This window comes from Ceratotherium simum, chromosome 23 (genome assembly GCF_057802395.1).
Source record: "Ceratotherium simum simum isolate JZ-2026a chromosome 23, ASM5780239v1, whole genome shotgun sequence".
Classification (NCBI taxonomy): domain Eukaryota; kingdom Metazoa; phylum Chordata; class Mammalia; order Perissodactyla; family Rhinocerotidae; genus Ceratotherium; species Ceratotherium simum.
In genome coordinates, this window is record NC_141922.1 from 834,545 (window position 1) to 858,793 (window position 24,249).

General features: G+C 57.9%; 3 protein-coding genes across 3 annotated transcripts; 1 reads left to right on the forward strand and 2 right to left on the reverse strand.

Annotated features, from left to right (window-relative positions):
• Positions 1 to 1,589: 1,589 nt before the first annotated feature.
• Positions 1,590 to 5,712, forward strand: LOC101403285 (testis-specific serine/threonine-protein kinase 5-like). Its single transcript, XM_087447092.1, is given in 10 exon segments — positions 1,590 to 1,599; positions 2,693 to 3,072; positions 3,442 to 3,666; positions 3,669 to 3,937; positions 4,026 to 4,081; positions 4,388 to 4,520; positions 4,614 to 4,729; positions 5,186 to 5,225; positions 5,227 to 5,318; positions 5,398 to 5,712. Coding segments are annotated over 10 exon segments (1,629 nt in total). The 3' UTR covers positions 5,706 to 5,712.
• Positions 5,713 to 5,814: 102 nt separating this feature from the next.
• HGH1 (HGH1 cochaperone) lies at positions 5,815 to 8,878 on the reverse strand. Its single transcript, XM_014797313.2, has 7 exons — positions 8,216 to 8,878; positions 8,043 to 8,143; positions 7,850 to 7,948; positions 7,559 to 7,650; positions 7,348 to 7,470; positions 7,084 to 7,270; positions 5,815 to 6,024 (listed from the first exon to the last, which is right to left on the reverse strand). Exons 1-6 carry the CDS (start codon positions 8,851 to 8,853, stop codon positions 7,085 to 7,087), a joined length of 1,239 nt encoding a protein of 412 aa, XP_014652799.1. The 5' UTR covers positions 8,854 to 8,878; the 3' UTR covers positions 5,815 to 6,024; position 7,084.
• Positions 8,879 to 15,247: 6,369 nt separating this feature from the next.
• Positions 15,248 to 24,216, reverse strand: WDR97 (WD repeat domain 97). The gene is made up of 24 exons (XM_087447272.1): positions 24,009 to 24,216; positions 23,674 to 23,804; positions 22,873 to 23,504; positions 22,625 to 22,746; positions 21,729 to 22,428; positions 21,515 to 21,657; positions 21,196 to 21,432; positions 21,030 to 21,120; positions 20,716 to 20,848; positions 20,504 to 20,625; positions 20,189 to 20,249; positions 19,877 to 20,026; positions 19,531 to 19,779; positions 19,320 to 19,445; positions 19,139 to 19,222; positions 18,129 to 18,257; positions 17,850 to 18,038; positions 17,575 to 17,769; positions 17,271 to 17,468; positions 17,062 to 17,183; positions 16,824 to 16,986; positions 15,945 to 16,411; positions 15,786 to 15,847; positions 15,248 to 15,681 (listed from the first exon to the last, which is right to left on the reverse strand). The coding sequence occupies exons 1-24, from the start codon at positions 24,130 to 24,132 to the stop codon at positions 15,479 to 15,481; spliced, it is 4,833 nt and encodes a 1,610-aa protein (XP_087303398.1). The 5' UTR covers positions 24,133 to 24,216; the 3' UTR covers positions 15,248 to 15,478.
• Positions 24,217 to 24,249: the final 33 nt, after the last annotated feature.

A 24,249-nucleotide genomic window follows, 5' to 3' on the forward strand; every position in this document is an offset into this window, starting at 1 on the left:
AGGAAGAAACTGGGAGAGGAGCCAGTGTTCTGGTGAGAGACACTGGCACCTGCAAAGACTCCAAGGCTGAAGTCACCTGGACATGTTTACAGACCAAAAATGAAGGAGTAGTGTTCCAGAAGCTCAGGAAGTGAAAAGAGCAATTTGAGAAGGAAGTGGTCAGCAGCACTAATCCACCTCTTGACAAACGTCTGCGTCTTGCTGCAGGTTGCATCCGTGGAGAGCTGTGGGTGGGAGCTGAGGAGGCAAAGTGGGGGCCCCAAGGTAAACACTGGGGCAGGGTGGCAGCTGAACAGTGTGGAGTCAGGGGGCCCACAGAGAGAAGGGCTTTGGCCTGTTTCTGTTGTAGGGATGGAGCCCAAAAGAGAGGGACAGAACTCAGATGGCAGGGACAGCAAGATGGTCAGCAGATGGGGCCTGGCCCCTCAGGAAGAGCCCCACCCCCGTGACCAGGGGGTTAACCAGGGCATGTGGAAGTTGCCAGGGAGGGAGGCAGGAGGTGTTTTCCTAGCTCACATCTGATGGCTCACTCTCCCCTCCTAAGTTCCCCATGGTCAGCGCCTGGAATGCCCTCCTGGCCCTGCCCCCTCCCCAGCCTCAGCCAGACATCTTCACTCCCCAAACACACAAGCTGCCCTGGCACATGTCACAGCTGTCATTTAACTTTTATTAAATTGTTAATGCCAGTCTCCCATCTGCAACGGTAAGCTCTATGAGAGAAAGGTCCACGTCTGTGATTTGCTCCCAAGTGCTCAGCACCAAGTCCAGCATGTGATGGGTGCTCAACAAATCTCTGTGGCATAGATGGATGATCTAGGGTGCAGAAAAAGAGGAGGGTAAGAAAGATTTTGCAAAGGGAGGGTGAACAGAGCTGGTGACTGTTCTGGAGCCTACCTGTCATCTCTCCGCACAACACTCGCTGGCTACCAGTTGTGTTCTGGCACTACTGGGAGCCAGGAAGGTAAGAGGGGGCACAGGCTCCCAGGCTCCACGGCAGCAGCTCAGCAGCACAGCATCCCTTGGCTGGAGCTACACGGTTTTCCCTTTCACTGCTCCAGCTCTAGACATGGTGCCTCTCCAGCCCTTCTAACACCTGAGTAATAATCCTGCATTAAATTCCCTCTGCCCAGGGCCGGCCCCGTGGCTTAGCGGTTAAGTGCGCGCGCTCCGCTGCTGGCGGCCCAGGTTCGGATCCCAGGCGCGCACTGACGCACCGCTTCTCCGGCCATGCTGAGGCCACGTCCCACATACAGCAACTAGAAGGATGTGCAGCTATGACATACAACTATCTACTGGGGCTTTGGGGGAAAATAAATAAATAAAATTATTAAAAAAAAAAAAATTCCCTCTGCCTGAAGTACCTGGAGTGGTTTCTCTTTTCCCAAGGTCAGCAACAAACCAGTTAGTTTGTCCATATTTTCTATATTCCAGGCAACTTGCCAGACAAGCACTGTGGGTGAGCAAGGGAATATCAAACACAAGCCTTGCTCTCAAGCAGCTCATGGTCCAACAGGGATGAGAAAATGTGTCTTACCAGTTCAAGTCAGAGCAGTCCAAGGCCTTCATTGCAGCGGCACACCACATCCACCATGAATCCCAGTAGGGAACAAATCAAGTCCACAGACACTCACCAAGCCTCCAGCAAGACCCAGGCACTTGTGGGACACTCCCAGGATGGCAGCTCACAGTAGAGAGACCGCATATTTGGTCCTCAATTGCGCCATCCATAAAACGGGCATCACTTGGTTGTGCTCTGATTTGAGATCCTGGGTGTGAACTGCCTACCATGGGACCGGCCCATGGGGTGTGGTCTGTGAATGGAGACAGGACTGCAGGAGGTGGTAGTTGCAACTGCTATGAGTGCTTAGAACAGCGCCTGGCAAACAGCAGCACTCTGTAAATGTTAGCTATTACTCCCCTCCGTAACCGTGCTCACAGAAGACTCCAGGGGCCAGGATAAGGGAGGGGCTGTGTTGGCTCCCCTCTCCTGGAGCTGGAGGGTTTGAGGTGGGCCCAGGCCAGGGGCCCTTGCTTGCCTTGGGGATGTGTCATCAAATCTGTAGAGAGCTCTGGAGGAAAGGCCTCCTGCAGCCTTGGCCCAGGCAGGAGAAGCTTCTAGGCCTCTGCAGAGGAAGGCAGAGTGGCTCCCTCATCATGCCTTTCTTCTGGCTCAGCCTCTATTGCAGCCCACCTGGCTGCATGCTGGTACCCTCTCTAAGAACAAGGGGAGCTACCCTCTCTAAGAACAAGGGGAGCTACGCTCTCTAAGAACAAGGGGAGCGGTTGAAACAGTTATTGGCATACATTGTATTCCTTTTCCTTACCACCTGGGAAACTCTGCTCCCCTTCCTTCCCCTCCCACCAGCTCCCTTACAGGCCTTCTGTGGCCAGCCACACCCAGAGTGGCCCACAGAGGCCTCGCTCTGGCTCTAGCTCTTGGGGGTTCTCACCCCACAGACAGTGCGCCCCACACAGGGTAGGGCTGGTTCCAGCAAGATGTTCTTAGGGCAGGCAGGTCCTGGAGGACAGAACACCCACTTTGAGGGCACAATGCAGGTGCAGCTCTAGAACCCTCCATTCTAGAATCTGCTTCTGCTTTCTCAGAGCCTGCCCTCCTCCATGCCAGTCCACAGCTGTGTTAGCCTCCCACCCGGAGCTCTCAGCCTTGGTCATTTCCCTGCCTCTGTCCCAGTCCCAGAAAGACTTCAGAAACTTGGCTGCAGCCGCAAGGGGGTGCAGGTCCCACCTGGCCTCCTGTGCCCCGTGGCCCCTGCCCCTCTGACACAAGTCGGGCCTCAGCCCTTTCCCCCTCCAAGGCCCTGTGGTGAGCTGGACAGCCCTGCGCTCTTCCGCGGTGCCCTGCCCTCCAGGAAGGGCAGCGGCAGGCGAAAGCTGGACCAGCAAACCCTCATGGAGCAGGTTCGAGAATGCAGGGACAACGGCTACCTGCTCTCCTCCAAGAAGATTGGCTCCGGGGCTTTCTCCAAAGTCTACCTGGCCTACGCCACGCAGGAGTGCATGCAGCACAATTCCAAGCTGGCCTCCGACCCGCAGGGCAAGCGCCATACCATGGTGAGGCAGGCCCGTCTCCTCCCCATGGGCAGAAGGCTCCATGGCCTGCCCTCCAGTCCCACCCAGCAGTTCCTGTCCTAACTTCACTCAGGCACTTCCCAGCTGCTCTGGCTCCCTCCTGGTCCTGCATCCTCCCTGGAGGCCAAGGCTCCTGCAGGCTGACCACTCCCCATTCTCAAACCACTTGAGCACATAGGTGCTTGGGACAGGAGGGAGGGGGAAGGTCAGCATTGCCCCCTGAGGACGCTGCTTACCCAGCCTTACCCCTTCAAGTTCAGCAATGTGCACAAAGGACACAGTGCCTGTCCTGCCACATCCTACGCCAAGGGGCTGTGGTCTGCACACAGTGGCCACTCTCCACCCCTGCAGGTGGCTATCAAGATCGTATCCACCACCAAGGCCCCCGTGGAGTTCTCCCGAAAGTTCCTGCCCCGTGAAATCTCATCACTCAATGCTACCTACAAGCACCTGAATGTGGTGGGCAGAGACAGCCTGTCCCCATCTGGCCCATCCCCTGTGGCCAGCCCTCAGCATGCCTGCTGCCCACCCCTTTCCCCACCTGGGACCATTATGCTCGGGGCCCAACCCCACCCTGAGACTCTGATCCAGTGCACTGGACAGTGTCTCCTTGGGGTGATAGCAGGTGGGTGGGGGTCCGGCAGGTTCAGCTGTACGAGACCTACCAGAACAGCCAGCGCTCCTACTTGGTGCTGGAGCTGGCGGCCCATGGCGACCTGTGGGAGTACATCAACGTGGTGTCAGACTACTGCTGCTGCCCAGGCCTGGAGGAAGAGGAGGCCCGCAGGCTGTCCTGGCAGCTGGTCAGCGCTGTGGCCTACTGCCACAACTTGGGCATCGTGCACCGGTGAGGGTGCCGCCCAGCCCGCCCACCCACCTGCATGGAGATGCCCACCTGAGCCCAGGCCCAGCCCCACCTCCCCTTCCCCATGCAGGGACCTGAAGTGTGAGAACATCCTGCTGGATGACGGAGGCTTCCTAAAGCTGACCGGTGAGCCTGCAGCCTAGCCCCACCCTCATCTCCAGTCTGCCCCAACTCGTGACCTAGCCAGGCCCGCAGCTCTGCAGTGGCCTGCTCGACTTTTGACGCCAGCCTGGCTTGACCTGCAGTCCTCCCAGGAGGCCTACAACCCACCCTTACCCACAGCCTGAGCCCACTGGCCTAACCCCACCCTTGCCCACAGCCACACTTGCAGTCACCCACATGCTCCACATCTGCCCCACAGCCATCCCTCCTGAGCCCATTCTCTCCTACACCCTCACATACTGTAGTGTCCTCCCTGCATACCCTGTACAGACTTTGGCTTCGCCAATGGGTCGGGGCTCAAGAACTCACTGCTGAGCACCTTCTGTGGCTCTGTGGCCTACACAGCCCCGGAGATCCTCATGAGTAAGAAGTACAAGGGGGAGCAGGCCGATCTGTGGAGCCTGTGAGTACCACCCCACGGGCCCCCCCAGGCCTCCGGCCAGAACCCACAGGAGGGTGGGGTAGGGGGCGCACCCTGAGGAGCCCATGCCCCCAGAGGCGTCATCCTCTATGCCATGGTGACCGGGAAGCTACCCTTCAAGGAGCGCCAGCCCCACCACGTGCTGCAACTGATGCGCAGTGGCCCCACCTTCCCGCCAGGCCTATCCCCAGGTGAGCCCCGCCACCCTGTGTCTCTCCGAAGGCCCAGCTCCGTCCTGGAGAGCGGGCAGCAAGAGACCTGGGTCTGGAGAAGGGCCATCCTGTGGGGCGGAGGGAACGGCAGGGGCAAGATTGACCTGGCATCCTCCCCTGAGCCCAGGGTGGGAAACGGAATGTCCGCGTGCTGCGGTGAAGGGGGGCTGGGCTGGGGGAGGACCTGACCCAGGATCGCGGTCAGGAAAGTGGGTGGCTCCACTGAATTCGAACCTGAGCTCTGCACTAGCTCAGGGCAAGCCGCCTCTGTGCCTCAGTCTCCCCGTTGGTGAAACGCGGACGCCCTCCAGCCATTTACGATGACTGAACGGGATGACCCATCCAAGCTGCCAGCATTGTTGGCGGTGATGGGCACGAGCTGAGGGCGGGCGGCGGGAGGCCGCAGCAGCAGCAGCCGTCAGCCCTCGCCCGCACAGTGCCAGGACCTGATCCAAGGTCTGCTCCTGCTGCGCCCGCGCGCGCGCGAGCCTGCAGCAGGTGGCGGCGCACTGCCGGATGCTGCCCGCCGCGCACGCGCTCTTCCGCACCGTGTTCGGCTCCGCGCCAGGTAGGGCCAGATGCCCGGGGGAGAGCAGATCCACGGGCCCTCAGCGCATAGCGGGACCCCCAACTGCGGTCCGTTGCAGAGAAGCCGGCAGAGTACCAGCTCCCAGAGCCCCAGGACGACGCGGAGCACAGCGCGGACTCAGAGCACCCGGCAGCAGGTTGCCTCCCAAGACCGCGCCTCTGGCCCAGCGCACGAACCCCGGGAGGCCTGCCTGAGAGGAGAGGAGATGCGGGCTGTTCCAGGCTGGAACTCTGGAGCACGGCGGCAGCCAGTGGGGAGGTGGGCGCCTCCAGGCAGCTGCTGTCCCTGTGCTCCGCCATCAGGAGTGTGCCTGGGCACTCTGGTCAACCGATAGCAGGTGGGTGGGCGGGAACTGAGGCCAGATAAAGCGTTTATTCTGTGGAGCCAAAGGTGCGGACCTCTCAGTGCAGAAAGAGGGCAGCCGGCGTTGGGGTGCCTAGTGGAGCTCCTTATCCAGGGAAACCCCGAGTCCACATACCTCCATACCAGTTTTAATTGGGGGGAGGGTAAATACAGAAGAGGGAGATACCTGGCACCCAAGAAGCACCCAGCCTCGGCGGGAGAACGCAAGTGGAGCAGACTCCCAGCTTTGGAGGCAGCACCAGGTCTGAGGACATGTGGAGGGGGGCGGTGTTGGGACTTCTCAGGGAGCCAGGCTGCACTCCAGCACCTGGGTGCAAGGGTCCTGTGCAAAAGATGGCACTAGGTGTGATGGGAGGCCTAGGAAGGGAGCACAGTGGAGTGAGGGCCACAGACAGCCTACCGGGCTTGGCTTGGCCCCTGCAGAACTGGCAGGACCACATATGGATCCAGGGGAGAACCAGGTTCTTGGGCCCATAGTGGGCTCCAAGGGAGCAGAGGGTGGTCAGGGGAAAGGCTTGGGCAAAGGGCAAGGCTGCAGGCAATCATGGAGGCTCTCAGCATGATAGGCAAGGGGCTCTGGGGAGCCAAGGCTCAGGGAGCTGAGCAGGGAGAGGATTGCTAGCCGGGAGAGAGGGCATCAGGTCAGTCCAGGACTGAGAAACAGGACTTAAGGAGCTGGCAAGGAGCTGAGGGCAGGGCCAAGGCACAGGTCAAGCGGGAAGCTGAAAAGGATGAAGGCGAGGCACCACCCAGCAAATGCTCCAAGGACAGGCCAGGGAGTGCAGCCCTAGGAGACCCTGGGACAGGTTGTGGCTGGTGAAAGTCTCAAGAGGTCATCCCTTGAGCCTGGATCTCAGGCAGGACAAGCTGAGGGCCCCAGGATGGAGGGCCTTGGGGTGAGACTGGCAGCAAGGGACACTGCTTGCACCTGGGTGCCTGCCTGTGTTCGGACGCCTGCAGCACCCTTGGGACTGGGAAGCTCCAGCTGGCCTCTGAGGCTTGCAATGCTTTGCTGTCCAGCCCCACCACCATGCCTGGGAGCAGGCTCATGGTTCTGCTGGCCATCCCCCTAGAGATACCTGAGAGTCATAGGGCCTCGCCAGCTCTGGCTCCACAGTGCTCCTTTGAGCAACCTGCTTTCTTGCTGGAAGCAACAGGGCACAGGAAGGTGCCCTCAATCCTCCAATGTTTATTGGGCATTCGCCCTACAGCCCTCACCACAGACCTGGAGCTTAAGTGTAACTCTGTTTCTCAGCAGGGCACAGCCTCTGAGCAAGGGGACCCAGAGGCCTGCAGGCGGCTGCGAGAAGGCCTGGTCTGGGAGGCCTGGACTGATGGGCTAGCAAAGGTGGGCCTGGAGTTGATGGCGGGCTGCAGAGACCTCAGGTGGGGGCGGTCCCCTCTGCTTGTGGTTCCGGAGCCAGCTCCCGCTCCTGCTCTTGCTGCTCCTGCTCACACTGCTCTTGTTCCTGGCGATCGAGCTGCTGCAGCTGCTGCTCCACGTCCTCAGGCACCTGCACTTCCAGTAGGTTTTCCATGCCATGCTCTGGCTCATCCCCAATAAGCACCTGCCAGCAGGGGAGGCAGGTGAGCAGTTGGCTGGCACACCATGGACATCCACTCCTCCCCTAAACCCTACACCCACCTGGATGAGTTTCTCACAAGTCACCCGGACAGCGGGCTCTGGCTCCCAGCTGTGCAGCTCACGCAGGATCAGGTAGGCTCCCTGATCCCTCACCTGCTGCCGACCAGGTGCTGTGGCTGTCAGCTGGGAGAGGGCAGAGGTTACCCAGATGCCAGTGTGTTCATGTATGTGTGTTGAGGGGTGGCATTAATGAGGCAGGACCCCTGCTCACCAGCATGATGGCCTCAATGAGCATCTTGCGGATGTGGGGATCAGGCTCTCGCTGCTTGTCTGGCGGCAGGTACTGCAGGTCGACAGGCAGCCCTACGGGGAAATGTGGGAGTCACTGGGTCCCTACACTGGGCCACTAGGCTATACCCTGCCTTTGTAAGCCCCATCTGTGCTCACTGACTCTCTGCTGGAAGGTTTCAGAAAGAGCCCTAATCTGGACACCTCCTCCTCCCTCTTCTCCTACTGGCCTTTCCTACCAGGCCAAACCTGAGGGTCCACCCAAGCCACTTACGCTCCATCTCCTCCTCAGGGAACTCCTCAGGCCCAGCAAGAGGCAGTAGTAAGTAGGGAAGAATATCCACCTCAGGCCCAAGCAACCACTCGTGGTGTCCTGGAGGAAAACAGGGATGAGGGCCAGTCCAGAGGGGCCCGAGTCCACTCTCTTCCCCCCATTCCCTCCCACCACAACGCCCCACACCACTCACGGTGCTCGAAGCAGCAGTTTCGTAGCGTCCCCACCACCCCGGCCCTGCGCACCGAGGAATCTGGGTATTGAGTAAGGGGCAGCAGTTGCTGGACCACGCACCTGGAGGGAAGGATCATTCAGCGCCATCCCTGCTCACTTCCACCCCCTTCCCGCGGACGCCCTGGGCTTCACCTGTCGGGGTCCAGCAGGAAGGAGCGCGCCGCAGGACGCTGGCTGAGGTTGGAGAGCACTGGCCCCAGGTAATGCAGGGGCGCATGGCCGTTGTAGCCGGGCGTGCACAGTGCGCGCACGAGCCGCTCCAGGCCCGGCTCTGCGGCCGCCAGGGCCGCCATCAGCGCGGCACAGGGCGCCGGCTCGCGACTGAGGTTGGCCAGCACGGCGGCCGCCTCCTCAGCCCAGGGCCACTGTGGATCCAACGCGAGGCCCAGCAGGCGGGCAGGCATCCCGGGCTCGGCCGCCAGTAGCCGCTCGTGAAGGCCGGGGTCCGCGGCCAGGTTGACGAGAGCGCGGGCAGCGTCGCGGGCGGGGGCCGGGACCGGGGCCGCCGCCAGCTCGACCAGCGCCCGCAGCAGCGCCACCTGGCCGGCCAGCAGCATACGGCCTGGCCCAGAGCCGGTCAGTGCCAGCACGTGCCGCACCGCCGCCGCCTGCAGGTCCGCCCGCGCCCCGGGCGCCAAGAAGGGCAGCAGCTTCACCACCTCCGCCTCCGGGCCAGCCTCCAGGCCAGCCTCCGGCATCGGCGACCCTGCGGGGGTGACGCCACCAGCCGAAGAGCCCTCGCCCTCCCAGGCCTCCCCGGCCTCCCCCATGCCAACCAGCCCTTCGCAGTCACCCGCGTCCTCCCGGCGGAACGGTGCGCTCAGCCCCGCCCAGCGCCGCCACGTGAGCCGAGGCCCCGCCCACTAGGTTAGCGGAAGCAACCAATCCGAGGCTGCCGACTCCTCGCAAGGGGCGGGACCGGCACGCGGAGGCGGGGCCACGCCCGGGCTGGGGGATTGTGGGACCCGGTGCCCGGCCGGAAGTCGGCGATCTCTCGTGTGTTCCGCGGAGGTGTGGGTCGCCCAAGGACGAACATCGAACTCCCAATAAGGACAATTCTTTGGGGGGACCAGCCAGTGTTAGCAGGCCGACTACATTGGCCCTCTTCCTGGATTGGACAGAGATCCATCTTCAATGGGAGACGCGATCAATTACGTTGATTGACTTTCTAATGTTAAACCAGCCTCGTATTCCTGGCATAATCTCCATTTGGTCATATTTTCATTTTTATATACTGTTGTATTCCATTTGCTAAAATTTTGTTTGGAATTTTTGCATCTGTGATCATGAGGGATACTGGTCTGTAGTTTTCTTGTACCGTCTTTGTCTGGTTTTGGTATGGGGGTAATATTGGCCTCAGAAGGCTTGGACGTTTTGTCTCCTCTTCAATTTTCTGGAAAAGTTTGTAAAACTAGTATTATTTCTTCCCTAAATAGAACTCTCCGGTGAAGCCATCTGAGCCTAAAGTTTTCTTTCTGGGAAGATTTTTCAACTGCAAATTCAATTTCTTTAATAGGTATATGGCTGTTCAGGTTGCCGTTTTCTTCTTGGGTGAGTTTTGGTAGTTTGTGTCTTTCAAGGAATTAGTGCATTTCATCTAAATTGTTGAATCATTGCTATGAAGTTGTTCATAATATTCCCTTATCCTTTTAGTATCTGTAGACTCTGCAGGGATGTCACCTTTCTCCTTCGTGATACTGGTCATTTATCTTTCTCTTTTTGTCCGTCTTGCCAGAGGTTTGTCAGTTTTATTGATCTTCAACAACCATTTTTTGCATTCATTTTCTCTATGGTTTTCTTTTTCTGTTTCATTGATTTCCACTTTGAGTTTACTATTTCCTTTCTTCTGCGTACTTTGAGTTTAATTTGCTGTTTTTTCCTAGTTTCTTAAGGTGGAAGCTGAGGTCATTGATTTGAGGCCTTTCTTCTTTTCCAGTAAGTTTTTTCCCTCATTTATTCCTTGACTCATGAATTATTTGTTACATACTTTACTTTTACATAGGTTTTAAGCCCCTTAATAGATTGATACTTTTTTATGCCATTCACACTGAGGACTAGGACAACGCTTCTAGGGGCAGTGATGCCCAGGAGAGCCACTCACAGGGAACAGCATGCCCTGAAGTCAGTAGGTCATAAGGTCCAAGAGCTAGGATTTGCCCCTCGCTCAAACCCATCGAAAGGGCACCTCATAGCCTCACACCCGACCTAACCTTGCATTGAGGAAGAGGGTGGAGGAGTCCATGGAAGTATCCACCTCTCCAAGGAAACCACATGCTCGGGAGACACAGATCCTGGCCATAAGAGTTGAAAATTTCTCAAGCAATGGAATTGGAATATTATGGATAATCTAGATAAATGATGTTCCCTGGTGGGTACTATTGACTGAGACAAAAATGTGCACCTTCAGGGCCCACTGGTATCCAGAGGACCAACGGGCAAGCCCTTGCTTTGACTGGTTGGAGCAAGTATTTACAGTAATCACCAGGTAGGGAGACTTAAATATTCTGAAGATAAATTAAAAGATCCAAAGTTTTTGGAAGTAATTTCAAAGTTAAAGCAACGTTAAAAGAACTCCTAGACCCTTGACCCAGAAACCTCAGTCAAGTTCCCAAGTTACACCAGTTATCCCAGTAGTGACCTTTTAGCAAAAGGTGTTGTCTGTTTCTTCAGTCTGCTTTAGTCCAGAGCAGCTCTTCAGTCTTTCTGTGACCTTTACACCCTTGACCCAACCCTCTGGCCACTATTTTGTAGCATGTTCCTTGATTTGCATTTGTCTGGTTGCTTCATGATTTAATTCAGATTATATACATTTTTGGCAGGAATACCATGGAGGTGATGCTGGGTTCTTGTCACTGCATCCTATCATGTGGCGCAATGTCAATTAGTCCCAGTACTGGAGATGTTTATTTTGATCACTTAGTTAATGTGGAGTTGCCCAGGCTTCTTCACTGTCGGGTTACTCTTTTTCTCTTTGTAGTTAATAAATATTTTAGGGGAGATACTTTGAGACTGTAAATATCCCATTTGTCATCCACCTTTCAATCACTAGTTTTTGCATGTATTGTTTTTTTCTCTGAATTAATTATTACTATGATAGTTGCCAAATGGTGATTTTCTTTTTCTTTTTTTTTTTATTTATTTTTCTGAGGAAGATTGACCTTGTGCTAACATCTGTTGCCAACCTTCCTCTTTTTCTTTTTTCTCCCCAAAGTCGCAGTACACAGTTATGTATCATAGTTGTAGAGTTGTAGCTCTTCTATGTGGGACCCCGCCTCAGCATGGCTTGACGAGCGGTGAATAGGTCCTTGCCCAGGATCTGAACCAGCGAACCCCCGGCCACCAAAGGGAAACACACGAACTTAACCAGTATGCCACCGGGCCAGCCCCCAAATGGTGATTTTCGAATTTCATCATGTATTGTAGGAAGAAAAGCTTTCTCTTTACCTATTTATGTCAGCCAGGACTCATGGATTCCTATTTTTCTCAAGGAAATATAATACTTTAGTCTCATTGTTTTTGATCCTCAAATTGTCCTCAATTTGGCTAGTGGAAGCCCCTTCAAGGAGGCTCCTGTGTGTTTTTTAAAATAGCTTTATTGAGATATAATCCATATACCATACAAATCACCCACTTAAATTCAATGGCTCTTGGTATCTTACATTATTATTTTTTTTAAATGATAGTAAAATACATATAACAAAATTGGCCATTTTAACCATTTTTAAGTGTACAGTTAGTGGCATTAATTACACTCAATGTTGTGCAACCATCACCACTATATATTTCCAAAACTTTTTCATCACCCCAAACCAAAACACTGTAACCTTTAAGCATTAATTTTCCATCCCCCTCCCCCCACCCCCTAGTGGCCTCTAATCTAATTTCTGTTTCTATAAATTTGCCTACTCTAGGTACCTCAATGGTCACATCTTATGTAGCTATGATACAGTGGCAAAACCAAGGTGTGTGTGTAGTTTTATGCCATTTCATCTCCTGTGTAGATTCTTGGAACCAATCAACATAGAGAACAGTTTCAACACCACAAAGACCTCCCTGTGTTGTGCCTTCTCCTGCTCCCATCCTTAACCCCCAGCAACCACTAATCTGTTCATCTCTATAGTTTTGTCACTTCAGCAATGTGATATACATGGAATCATACAGTATGTGATCTTGTGAGACTGGCTTTTTTCACTCAGCATGATTCTCTGGAGATTCATCCCGGTAGTTGCATGTATCGATAATTTGTTCATTTGTATTGCTGAGGAGTATTCTGTGGTGTGGATGTGCCACAGTCGGCTTAAGCATTCACCTGTTTAAGGACCTCTGTGTCACTTCCGGTTTTTGGCTATTACACATAAAGCTGCTATGGACATTGGTGGACAGGTTTTTGTGTGGACGTTAAGTCTTCATTTCTCTGCGACAAATGCCCAGTAGTACAATTGCTGAGTCATAGGTAGTGGCATGTTTAGTTTTCAAGAAACTGCCAAATCCTTTTCCAGAGTGGACCATTCTACATTCCCACCAGCAATGTGTGGAGACACATTTGCTCCACATCCTCTCCAGCCTATGGTGGTGTCACCTTTTTTTATTTTAGCCATTCTTTTATTTTATTTTGTTTTATTTTATTTTTTTTAAAGATTTTATTTATTTATTTTCCCCCCAAAGCCCCAGTAGATAGTTGTATGTCATAGGTGCACATCTTTCTAGTTGCTGTATGTGGGACGCGGCCTCAGCACGGCCGGAGAAGCGGTGCGCCGGTGCACGCCCGGGATCCGAACCCGGCCCGCCAGCAGCAGAGCGCGCGCACTTAACCGCTAAGCCACGGGGCCGGCCCTTAGCCATTCTTTTAAATTAATTAATTAATTAATTATTATTTTTGTGTGTGTGAGGAAGAGCAGCCCTGAGCTAACATCCATGCCAATCCTCCTGTTTTTGCTGAGGAAGACCGGCCTTGGGCTAACATCTGTGCCCATCTTCCTCCACTCCACATGGGACGCCACCACAGCATGGCCCGACAAGCGGTGCATCAGTGCTCGCCCGGGATCCGAACCCGGGCCGCCAGCAGCGGAGTTGGAGCACCCAACCGCTACGCCACGGGGCCGGCCCGTATTTTAGCCTTTCTTAATTTGCATTTCCCTAATGGCTAATGATGTGGAGCATCTTTTCATGCGCTCATTTGCCATCTGCATCTTCTCTTTGGTGAAATGTCTGTTTCTTTTGCCCATTTTCTAATGGGATTGTTTGGTGTTTACAGTTAATTTTGAAAGTCATTTATATATTCTAGACATGTGTCCTTGGGATGTGTCATTTGCAGATATTTTCTCCCAGTCTGTAGCTTGTCTTTTTATCCTGTTAACAAGGCCTTTTACAGAGGAAATGTTTTAAAATTTGATAAAGTCCAATTTATTGATTTCTTTTCTTTCATATGCCATGCCTTGGGCATCATGTCTAAGAGCTCTTCATCAGTTGCTAGGTCCAGATGATTTCTTATGTTTTCTTCTAAAATTTGTATAGCTTTACATTTAAATATATGATCCACTTTGAGTTTTGTCTTTGATTTTATGCCATAAAAAATTTTAAAAATCAGTAAATATGCCTATCTTTTCCTTCTGAGTGTTCTGAGAAAGTTAATATCTTTTCTAAATTACCTTCTGATATATTTATAGTTTTATTTTCTACATTCCAATCTTCCGATCATCTGAAAGTTACTCTTGCAAATGATGTGAGGAAGGGGTCCAGCTGTGTTTTCTGTCTCCACACTCTGTGCCCGTCACTATTCCTGAGTGCTTTAGACATTGTAATTCATCTCATCCTCACCGCAGCCCTATGAGGAGTCAGCATTATTACCCCCAGTTCATAGGTGGGGACACTGAGGCTTAGAGAACTTAGGTGATTTGCTTAAGGTCACACATTTAGGAAGTGGAGGAAATATATGTATATTTGCTATTTTGACTTCTTCTGTAGTGAAAATCCCATTCTAGCTTTTTATACATTTTTCTATTGGGGTGTGCGACTTTTTAATTGTTATTGATTTGTAGAAGTTCTTTATATATTTTGGAGATGAGCCATTTTTAGTTACATGTATTACAGATATCTCCTCCCACTCTGTGCCCGGACTTTTTACTCTCTTAATGGTATATTTAGATTAATAGATTTCTTAATTTAAAAATAATTATGTTAATATGTATTAATAAATATATTAATGTTTTCTTTTATGATTAATGGGCTTTTTTGACCTGTTTAAACCTGCCTTACTTTCTCACATTTGTATTTTTAAAAGCACTTATAGCTTTTATAATTTAAAACATGAAACACCAGTAGAAGCAGACTACCATGGGCCTCACACTCCTTGTTTTAGCACGCACAGTTCCTTTTATAAAAATGTCAAATCTTCCAGTTCTCCAGGCCTGGCACTTCTGGCCCGTCTTGGCCTAGAAAAGAGCCACCCACTAGGCACTCCCATAACAAGAGCCTCTGCACAGTTTGGGGGTGATGGGGAAGGTGTGGGAGACTAATTCTAACCATAAGACCATTGAGAAGAAAATTCTAAAGTCAGAGGCTGAAAATACTCACAGGAAAGAAATCTCTGCTCAGGGAACCCGACAGAAGGGTACAAAGGGCACTTCACAAAAGCAGTCCTCGTAGCCAATGCACACCTGGGCCCCAGGGGGGCGGTCAGCGCCCCTCGAGGTCTTGGCAGTTAAGAAGGAAGCCGAGGCCCTCTGAGACCCTGCACTTCACAGACAAGGTCGGTTTCCTGGCGACCTTTAGGTTGAAGGGTCCAGAGGATGCTGCCCCTCTGTTGCTTCTTGGGGCCCCTTCATCCATTCTTCTCCCTTCTACCCTCAAGGCAACAAAGTGCCGGTAGACTCCTGGTTTCACCTGCATCAAATGACTGTGGCCCACCCCCGTGGCACCCAGACCCTCCCCTCTCCCTTCCATACCTGGCCACTTGCTGGCCCATTAGTGCCCCCTCCCGTCTTGACCCCATTAATTGACTGATGGATGCCAGCTGAGTGCCTGAGCAGGGATGCGCCCACGCTGTGGGTCCCTCTCTGGGTAGACAGGCCCACCTCACCAGGAACGCTGCTCCACCACGTGTGATCACGCCCCAGATCCTGTCCCCCACCCCCCCACTCCACCATGCCCCCAGCTCCGGCCTTGCACATGTGACTGGCCACTGGCAGGTTCCTGACACACCAGCTGGACCTCCCTGCCCACCCCAGAAGCCGCCAAAGATGGAGTGGCATCCAATTTGCTGACTGCAGCCTCTGGACTTTATTCCAGCCCTGGGCCTTGGCCAGGAGTAAGCAACCGGCTGGAGAGCCACATCCCGACTACATGCTAGAGGGAAGGGGAGGCTGGGGATGGGGCCGGGCGAGGCCGCCAGCCAGCTCAGCTGTAGCTGTCAGGGTCCGTGTCGTCAGGCAGAAAGTATCGCTGCAGGGTGGGCTGCAGAAGCAGTGGGGGCAGTGGACGGGCAGGCCTGGGCCAGCCCTGGGGGAAAGGCTGCAGTTCCACCCGTGGCAGCGGCAGCTTCAGCATCCGGAGGGAGCTGTCGAGGGTACGGCCCGCCCAGAGCCTGGAAAGCATCTGGCCTGGGGGCCAGTAGGACAGTGAGGGCTTGGAGCAGGGTTGATGCCCCATGGGACCCGGGCTGAGGTGGAGGTCAGGGTCTAATCCTACCCCTGTCCCCACTCACCCCTCAGTCTCACTGGAGACCCCTGGACCTTGGCCTCCTGAAGCTGGAGTATAGGGTAGTGCCTAGGGGGTAAGAAGGTAGGTTTGGCTCAGCCTGCCCCTTAGCTGCCCCATGCCGGCCCTGTCCCAGCCTGAGCCAGCAGCCTTGAGGCCCACTCACCGGTGATCCCGGGGCTGTGGCACTACCGTGTTGGGCACCAGTGGGTGCGGGCTTGGGCTCGGGCTCCGGCTCAGGCGCAGGTTCTCGGGCTCCTTGGGCAGGGAGCTCTGTGCCTGCTGCTGCTCACAGAAGAAGTTGAGCGCATCGATTGGCCCCAGGTCCAGCATCTGCGACTGTGACCAGTGCGTCTGCTCCAGTGGTGGTGGCTCGTTGGGCAGTGCAGTCGGCACCGAGGAGCGCAAGTGGGCCCCAGGCAAGGAGCAGAAGTGCAGCAGTGTCTCAGACAGTGCACGTCTGGTCTGACAGACGCGTATCTGTGAGAGCATGTGCTGACCCTGGGACTCAGGGGCGGCCAAGTTTGGCTCCCCAGGCGAGACCACCAGTGAGGGCATCCAGGAGTGAACTGAGGGTATCATGGAGATGTGAACGGGTGCCCCAAAGACCATCGAACTCTGTGACAGGGCCTCCTTGGGAGGAAGGGGAAGAATGGAGGTCTCAGAGACTTTGGGCAGCATCTCTGACAACCTGGCTACAGAAGGCCCCAAGATTTCCATGTGTGGAGGAGGTGGCAAGTCCAGGCCCCCGCCCCGGGCCCAAGGCAGAGGCTGCCCCTCCCCTAATAAGGAGGTCGGAGTAGTGTTGCCCCTGGATCCAAGTCTGAACCCGGCCGCAGACTCCCTTCCTGGGAGGAGCAGGAAGATTTCAAGAGGTGGGGGAGAGGGGCCCATGGCGGACAGACGAGGCACAGAGCTACGGCAAGGCGATGAGCCTGCCAGCCTCACCTGGCTCTCCCCCCCTCCCCCGGACTTGGGGAAAGCCTCGCGAGAAGGCGAGAGGCTCCACTGGCAGGTGGCCCGTCCCACCCCTGCTGGCCCAGACCTGCAGCTGCCAGATCATTTCCTCCAGCTTCTGGCAGCAGCATTTGCGCAGCGTGGCCTTGGAGTCGAGGTCCCGGCCCTGGACCCAGGTCATCATCTCCTTGAACAGGAAGCCCTGCGGGTCCTGAAGGCCTAGCCCGTCCAGCAGCTTCTTGAGCTCAGGCCTGGGAAAGGTGTGGGTGGCTTATCCAGAGGCCTCCCCCGGCTGGCGGGGAGGTGGGGTAGAGAGTGGGCCTCACCGGCAGGAGGCTGGGGAGTAGAGGAAGAAGGACATGAGCTCCAGCACCACCTCACGGGACTCCAGGGAGCAGGCCAGGAGCAGCTGCAGCGCCAGCATCACGAACCGCTTCTGTGTCCCGTCCTGAGTGCAGAGGAGGGCAGCGTGATGGGCGCAGGAGGCCCGGGGCGCCGGCGGGGCGGGGCCGGCGGGGCAAGACTAGGCGCGCACCTCGAGGCTGGGGGGCCGGTCCAGATTGAGCAAGCGCAGGAGGATGCTCTGCAGCCGGCTGCAGAGGTCTCTGCTCAGGTCGGGCAGCAGCCGCAGCAGCGCGAGCAGGATATGCACGCAGTCTGCCCAGGACGCCTCTTCCAGCAGGTCCACGAACAGAGAGGCCAGGCCCTCCACCGTGCCCGCCTCGGGGTATGCCTGCGGGGACCGCATGCTGAGGCCCTGCCCCACCCCCACCTGGCTCCTGCCTCCCCACCCCCATCTCCCCACCTGTGCTTCCCAGGCCTCCCAGACTCCCCCAAACCTCCAGAGTGAAGATGGGGAACAGCTTTTTGAACCAGTTCTGGCAGACGAAAAACTGCAGGAAGCTGGGCAGATGCCCGTAGCGCTCTTCCCAAATTGAGCGGCCGTAGGCGTCCCCGGGGTGGTAGGAGGTCTCAGTCCCGGCAGCAGCATCATCACAGGAGCTCGTGGGCTTCGGGGTCAAGTACTCGGAGCTCTGGGGAGGTCGGGGGGGACAGCTGCAGGCCCTGCCTCTCCCCACCCGCTCCTCCCCGCAGCCCAGCCTGGGGCGCCTACCTGAGCCTCGGGCTCCTCAGGCTCCTCGCGCTGTCTCTGTGGGCTCAGGGAATCTGAGGTCCAGTCCAGATCCAGCTCTTCCTCCTCCTCCTCTTCGTCCCCCAACCACTGGATCTGCTTCTGCTGCCACTCGGCACGGTGTCGTCTGATGCCCCGCGGCAGCCACAGGCTGTCCTGGCTCTCGAGTGGCTGCGGAGGGGACCGCGTGAGTGGCCGCCGCTGGCACTCTGTGGGGACTCGGGCTCTCCTGCAGAGCCCTCCCCGAGCCCTGCCCCTTGCCTTAAGTCTGCGGCGGCTGGTGAGCTGGGCGAGGGCTCCGAGGCGGCCGACCTCCCGGGGCAGCCACATCTGCTGCAGCACCACGGAGTTGGGCACGCAGCCGGGGAAGTGGATGGGCTTCGGCAAGTACTGCAGGTGGAGCACGGCAGGGTGGGCTGAGGGCCTGAACTCCACCCCCTCCCAGAGACCGCCCTGGCAGAGCACCCCGGCCAGCAGCCCAGCGCTGCCCGCCAGGTCTCCAAGAGTTGAACTGGGCTCACACTCCCTGCCCACAACACACAGGCAGAGAGAAACTTCAGAAATCAGGTGGAAGGGCAGTTGGTAAGCCACCAACTGTGGTAACTGAGGAGGGATAGCTGGGCAACGCTGGCGGCTGGGGAACGCTGACACCCCACACGCTCTCCACGGGCCTTAGCCCCCAGCCCTGGGGCAGGGACGTCTATAAGAAGCATGGGGCAGGGGTAGGAGCTTGGAGAGGGGGCTGTTGAGGGCTTGGGTAGATGGTGCAGCAGCTGGAAGGATCAGTGACCCACCTGGGCAGGTGAGAGTGCCAGATATGTGTTGGGGGAGGGGCTGAGGCCTGTCTGGGCATCTGAGGTGGGAGAGTATGGGAAGGTGGCGGATGCAAGGGGCCAGCTCCCGCTGAATTTGCTCCCCTGAAGGGAGGGGACTCTGGTCTCCCAGACAAAGACCATAGGAGACCTGCCCACCCAGCACTTTCACTAGGGAGGGGTTGTGCAGGCCTGACCAGCTGGCAGAGGCTCTGGCTTTGCTCAGTGTCTGCCCTGAGAGTCCCTGGACTGGCAGCCGCCTCCCAGAGTGCAAGGAGTCAGGGCACACACAAAACAGTAGCATCGAAACTGGGCCAGGCGGGGGCGGGGGAGGGCTGCAGGTCGGCATGGCCCTCGGGTCAGGTTTGGACACAAAGGCTTGCAGCACAGAGAAGATGGGGAGCACAAGAAGGGTGCCCCTGGAGGGAGGTGCCTCTGGGGAGACCAAGGGGCTCTCACCTTGTAGGACTGAATAGTGGCGGGAAAGAAGCCCCTGAGGTTGGAGAGAAGCTCCTTGGGCCGCCTCTTCTGCAGCAGGGGGATCTGGGGACAGGACAGTGGCTCAGAGCTGAGCATGGAACCCCGTGCCCTTGCAGCTCTGCCCTTGGGTGGGCAGCACCCACCTGCCTGAGCCCCTCACCCTGTGCTGCAAGTGGGAGGATGGTGGGTCCAGGGCCACAGGCTTTTCCCCATGGAGCCGCTCCGACTGCAGCTGCAGGTCCAGACTGAGGCCCAGGGCACAGCTCAGGGAGGAACGGGCCAGCAGCTGAGGCATGGGAGGAGGAGTCATAGGGTGGGGGGCAGAGATCACAAGGTCAGGGTGGAAGATTGGGAGGGGTGGGAGGCCTCACCTGGGATGCCCTGCTGTGCACCCTCCGGCGGGTGGGTGGGATGGGCAAGGTGATTCGGGGAGGGCGAACAAAGCACTGGCTCAGGGCCCCTAGGCCCTGTGGGGGCAGGGCTGTTGGGGCTTCAGTGCAGACTCCAGCCTGTCTGACACTGGGGGCAGCTCTGGGCAGGGCGCACGCATTCCAGGTCTCTCTCTCCATTGCAAGGGTCACGGTGCTCCACTGCTGGGACTCTCTTTCAGAATGCATGCCCTGGGAGGAAGGGCAGGGCAGATAGGCTGTGCCAGAGGCCCAGGGCCAAGGGACGGGCTGGGGTCAGGGCTGGGGCTGGGGGAGGCCCCACACCCACCAGCAGGCCAGGGCCATAGATCAGACGCAGGTAGTTGTCAAAGGCCACCTGGCGCTGCTGCCAGGAGGGTGGGGGCCGGGCCGCCGGGACCACCAGCCCCAGTCTCAGCTGCCGAAGGTCTCGGTCCCGGGCAACTAGAGCTTCCAAGTCCTGGGGTGGGGGTCAGAGGTCAGCCCATTCTTCCTTGAGCCTTGCCATGTGCTGCCCAGACAACCACAGGCCTGCCCCAGGGACCAAAGGGGAGTGGCCTGAGCCTGGGCAGAGGGCAAGGCTGGGGCATTGGGGTGGTAAGGGGGTCAGGACCCACCCCACCTCCTCCAACACTGGCTGCTGAGGCGCTGCTGTCTGGCGATGGATGAAAGACAAGGCCGTGCTGCAGACAGGGATGAGCACAGATGGGACAGTGGGTGGCATGACCAGTGGGATCAGCAGAGGCTGGGACAAGGACCCAGGGGGTGGCCAGGCCCCTGGCAGAGCACAGCCAACAGCCAGAAGTAGGGATGCCAGGGCCAGGACAGGCTTGCGGTGGCCCAGGAGCCCTGAGACCTCATGCTGGGCACATGAGGCCCTGACCCAAGGCAGCTGGGTGGGGGCCTCCAGGACAGCTCAGTGGCCCTGCCGGCGGACCTGAGGCTGGCCGCCCCACGCAGGTTGGCGAGCTGCTGCAGCTGGGCTGAGGTCAGCGACTCCTGGCTGGTCAGCGGCAGCGGAGGGTCATCTACCACATCAGGGACTCTCCGGCACAGCTTCTGAGCAGGAGAAAGGAGGCTAGAGCCCTGGCCTGGGGGCTCGTCTGCCCACAGCAGCCCCACCCTGCCCACCCTGTGTTCACTGCACACCTTAACCAGGTAGGATGTGGGCAGATAGAGCCTGTGGGACACCAGGCAGAGGCGGGAGCCCAGCGCCAGCACCAGGTCCCCACTGTTGCTACAGAAGGTCAAGGCCTGAGGGGGGCCATTCAGCTGCAGGAGCCTGGAGGGGTGTCCAGGGCAAGAGTCCAGCCCTGCTCCACAGAGCAGGGAACTGAGGCAACAGCAGGGGCAAGGTTCTCTCTCCCCTGTCCAGCTGCTGGGCTCTGGTGAGGCAGAGGTAGGAGAGCCCAGCTGGCTGTCCCAGGCTCCCAGCCCCTCCCACCCTCCTGGCCCCAGCCTACCGCAGCAGGCGGTTCTCCACTGTCCAGATGCGGATGGTGCAGTCCAGGCTGGAGCAGGCACACAGCTTGAGCGCTGGACAGCAGCACAGGCCTGGGGGCCGGGGCTCAGGGTCAGGGACCAGAACCATATGGTGGCCTGGGCTTCACCTTTGCCCTGCCCCCTCACCAGTGATGTGGTCCATGGGGTCATCCTGGGGCCGATGATCATAGCGTGGGCTGTCGCCCAGGCCAAACTGTACCAAGCCATAGGTGGCACTGTCTGGGTCCTCAAAGCCCACGGTGACCCGCTCCCCAAGTGCACAGAGCACCACGGCTGGGTGGCAGCAGGAGAAGCTGCGCAGCAGGCTCAGGCTCTCGTCAGCATACGGGAAGACACGCCACATCTTCACTGTCAAGTCTCCGCCTGTGGAGGTGGGAGCCAGGGCTGGGCCTTTGGGGAGGGAAAGGGTTCCCAGGCTGGCTATTGGGGGTGGGGAGGTACTGACCCGAGGACACGATGCTGTTCCAGGTGGACGCAATGGCAGTGACCGGGCCCGGGCTGTGCGCCTCTGTATGGAAGACGGTGTTTGATGAGCACCACTCGAGCACCGAAAGCGCACCATCTGTGTGCCCCACCACCGGCAGGTACCTATGAGTGACAATAGCCTGTTAGCGAGGGCCCTGTCGCCACATCTGGCCCTCGCTGGCTCTGGCACCCACCGGTTCTTGTCCTTCCAGGCCCAGGCTGTGTAGCTTCGGCACAGCTCGCCCCCGTGCTGGCGCACAATCTCCCAGCTGGCAAACGCACTGCTGGGGTCTGTGAGGTGGCTGTAGAGGTGCAGGCAGCAGGGCCTGGGTGCTGGGGGAGGTGGCGGACACACACGGTGCAGCACGCGCATGGGGCAGCGCGCCGCGTTGGCACACACCAGGTGTCCCGCGCGTGTCAGCAACCACAGCATTTCGCGTGGCAGGCAGTAGGCCACGGCAGCCGCGCAGTCATTGGGCTCCAGCAGCAGCGCGCTCACGGTGCGCCCGGTCGCGACAGACAGCAGGTAGACGGAGCCATCGGCGCACGCACACACGAGGCGCGTGGGCAGAGGCAGGTGCGAGGGTGCCAGCAGCGGCGGCGCCACCTGCAGGTGGAGCACCGGCGCAGACAGCTGCGCCAACGGTGAGTAGAGCTCGCGCAGGCGCCACAGCTCCAAGCTGCTCGCGCGCAGGGAGAGCACAGGCCAGCCGGGGCCTGCGGGCGCCAGCAGGCGGTTCACGCGCCTGGACGGCATGTCCTGGCTCCAGCAACACAGCGCTACCTCGCCCACCTGTGCCGCCGCCTGCAGGTCCCACGTGCGCAGCGTTCCGTCCTGTGAGGCCGACAGCACCAGGAACGTGTTCGGTAGCACGGCTATAGCTGTCACGGGGCCTGTGGGAGGGGCGCGGGTCACTCGGGAGCACGAGGGACTAAAGGAAGGGGAGCTGTCAGCCCGGGTTGCTGCCAGCGCAGAGAAGCGTGGCCAGAGCCAGCGGAGATTCTGGACAGCTCAGAGCTCTCTAAGGCAGAGAGCTGCACACAGGGTGGAGAGAGAATGGGCCTCAAGAGCCACCTTGGTATGGCGCACCTGTGTGGCCCACAAACACCATCCGGATCTGCCAGTCAGACTCCCACACCTTCACAGTGCTGTCCCTGGAAGCCGTCACCATCGCCTCTGCCGCTCCACAGTATGCCAGGTCAGAGATGGTGCTAGTAGTGGGGGGAAGGCCAGTTGGACTCAGCACCTCGTGTACGCGCCTGTGTCCCAGCCACAACAGGCATTCCATCAAGGACTCGCCTCACGTTCCCCGTCCCTGGGCCCCCCACCCGCCTCACGTTTTGTGCAGATCCTGGCGCACATCTGTGAGAGCCCAGGTGTGCAAATCAAAGGTGAGCACGGCTGAGCCGTAGGCAGCGAAGCAGCGCAGGACGTGGTCGGGAGGCAGGGGCCCCAGAGCCAGACGTGCAAGCGCACCCATGGAGCTTAGTGGTAGCTGCAGAGGTGACCTGCACTGCACCAGGCAGCGACCCCCTGAATGGAACTTCCAGAGCGCCAGGCTGCCGCCTGCCTCTGCCACTAGCAGCAGGCCCAGGTCGGGCACCGGCAAACAGCAGATGGGCTCACGGCCTGGCGCCTTGCCCACCCCTCCTAGCTGGCTCAGCCACAGCAAGCTGAGGTCGGGCCTGAGTATAGCCAGGCCCGCGGGGCCCCAGCCCACAAAGCGGCCCACGGCGCCCAGCGGGCCCAGCACTGCCACCAGCCCTGTGAGTGCCACAGGCGCCAGCAACTTCTCGTGGGCCCAGCCGTCCTCTCTGTGCAGGTGCAGGCAGCCTGCGCCGTCCAGCACCACGAAGCGTCTGCCCACTGGGTCCTGTGCCACAGAGTGCAGCCCAGCTGCCACCTCCAGGCAGCGCAGTGGCTCCAGCCCATGCGTCAAGCGTGCTACGTGCAGCTCTGCTCTCTTTTCCTGCAAGCCAGGACGTACAGGCCTGCAATCAACTTGGGGGAAGTGGGGGGAGGCAGTGCACCCACCCAGGGGAGCAGGGAGGATTTGGCTGGGGTTGTGCTGGGGACCCCTAGGGGAAGAGCCGAACCAGGAAAGAGGCCTCAAGGCAGATGCCACGGGTGAGCCGCACCTTTTCCACGATGTTGTGGAGACCTGTACGGAGGAGCAGCCACAGCTGGCGGGCACGGGCGCGTAGGGTCAGGTTTTGCCACCGTGAGCTGCTGGTCAAAAGCCGCGGGACTGGCTCTGAGAATGACGAGTCTGTGGGCCGGTGGTGGACGCGCCGTCACTGTGTGGCCTTGGGCCCCCAACCATTGAGGTCATAGGCAGCCAGGAGCCCTCTGGAGGGCCCTGCGGGTTAGGGGACTGCCCGGGGAGTGTTGCGTTCTGGGTGGACAGAACTTGCGCCTGAGTGAGGCTTGCTTGCAGGTGGGCCATCTAGGGGGCGAGGCCAGGCCACCTCACCATTCTTTTCCTTGAGCAGCCCTGGGTCCAAGTTTTCGTTGCTGTCAGCATCATACAGGTCCAGGTCCAGAATCGGGTTGTCACTTTCTACTGAGAAGGGGTTACTTGCACCCAACCCATCCATTTCTCTTTCAGCAGCTGTAGGTCTAGGCCGCTCAACACCACACCCCAACCCCCGACCGTTGCTAGGATACTGGACGCCGCAGGCCCCGCCCCCGACGCAGGTCCCACCCTCCCACGC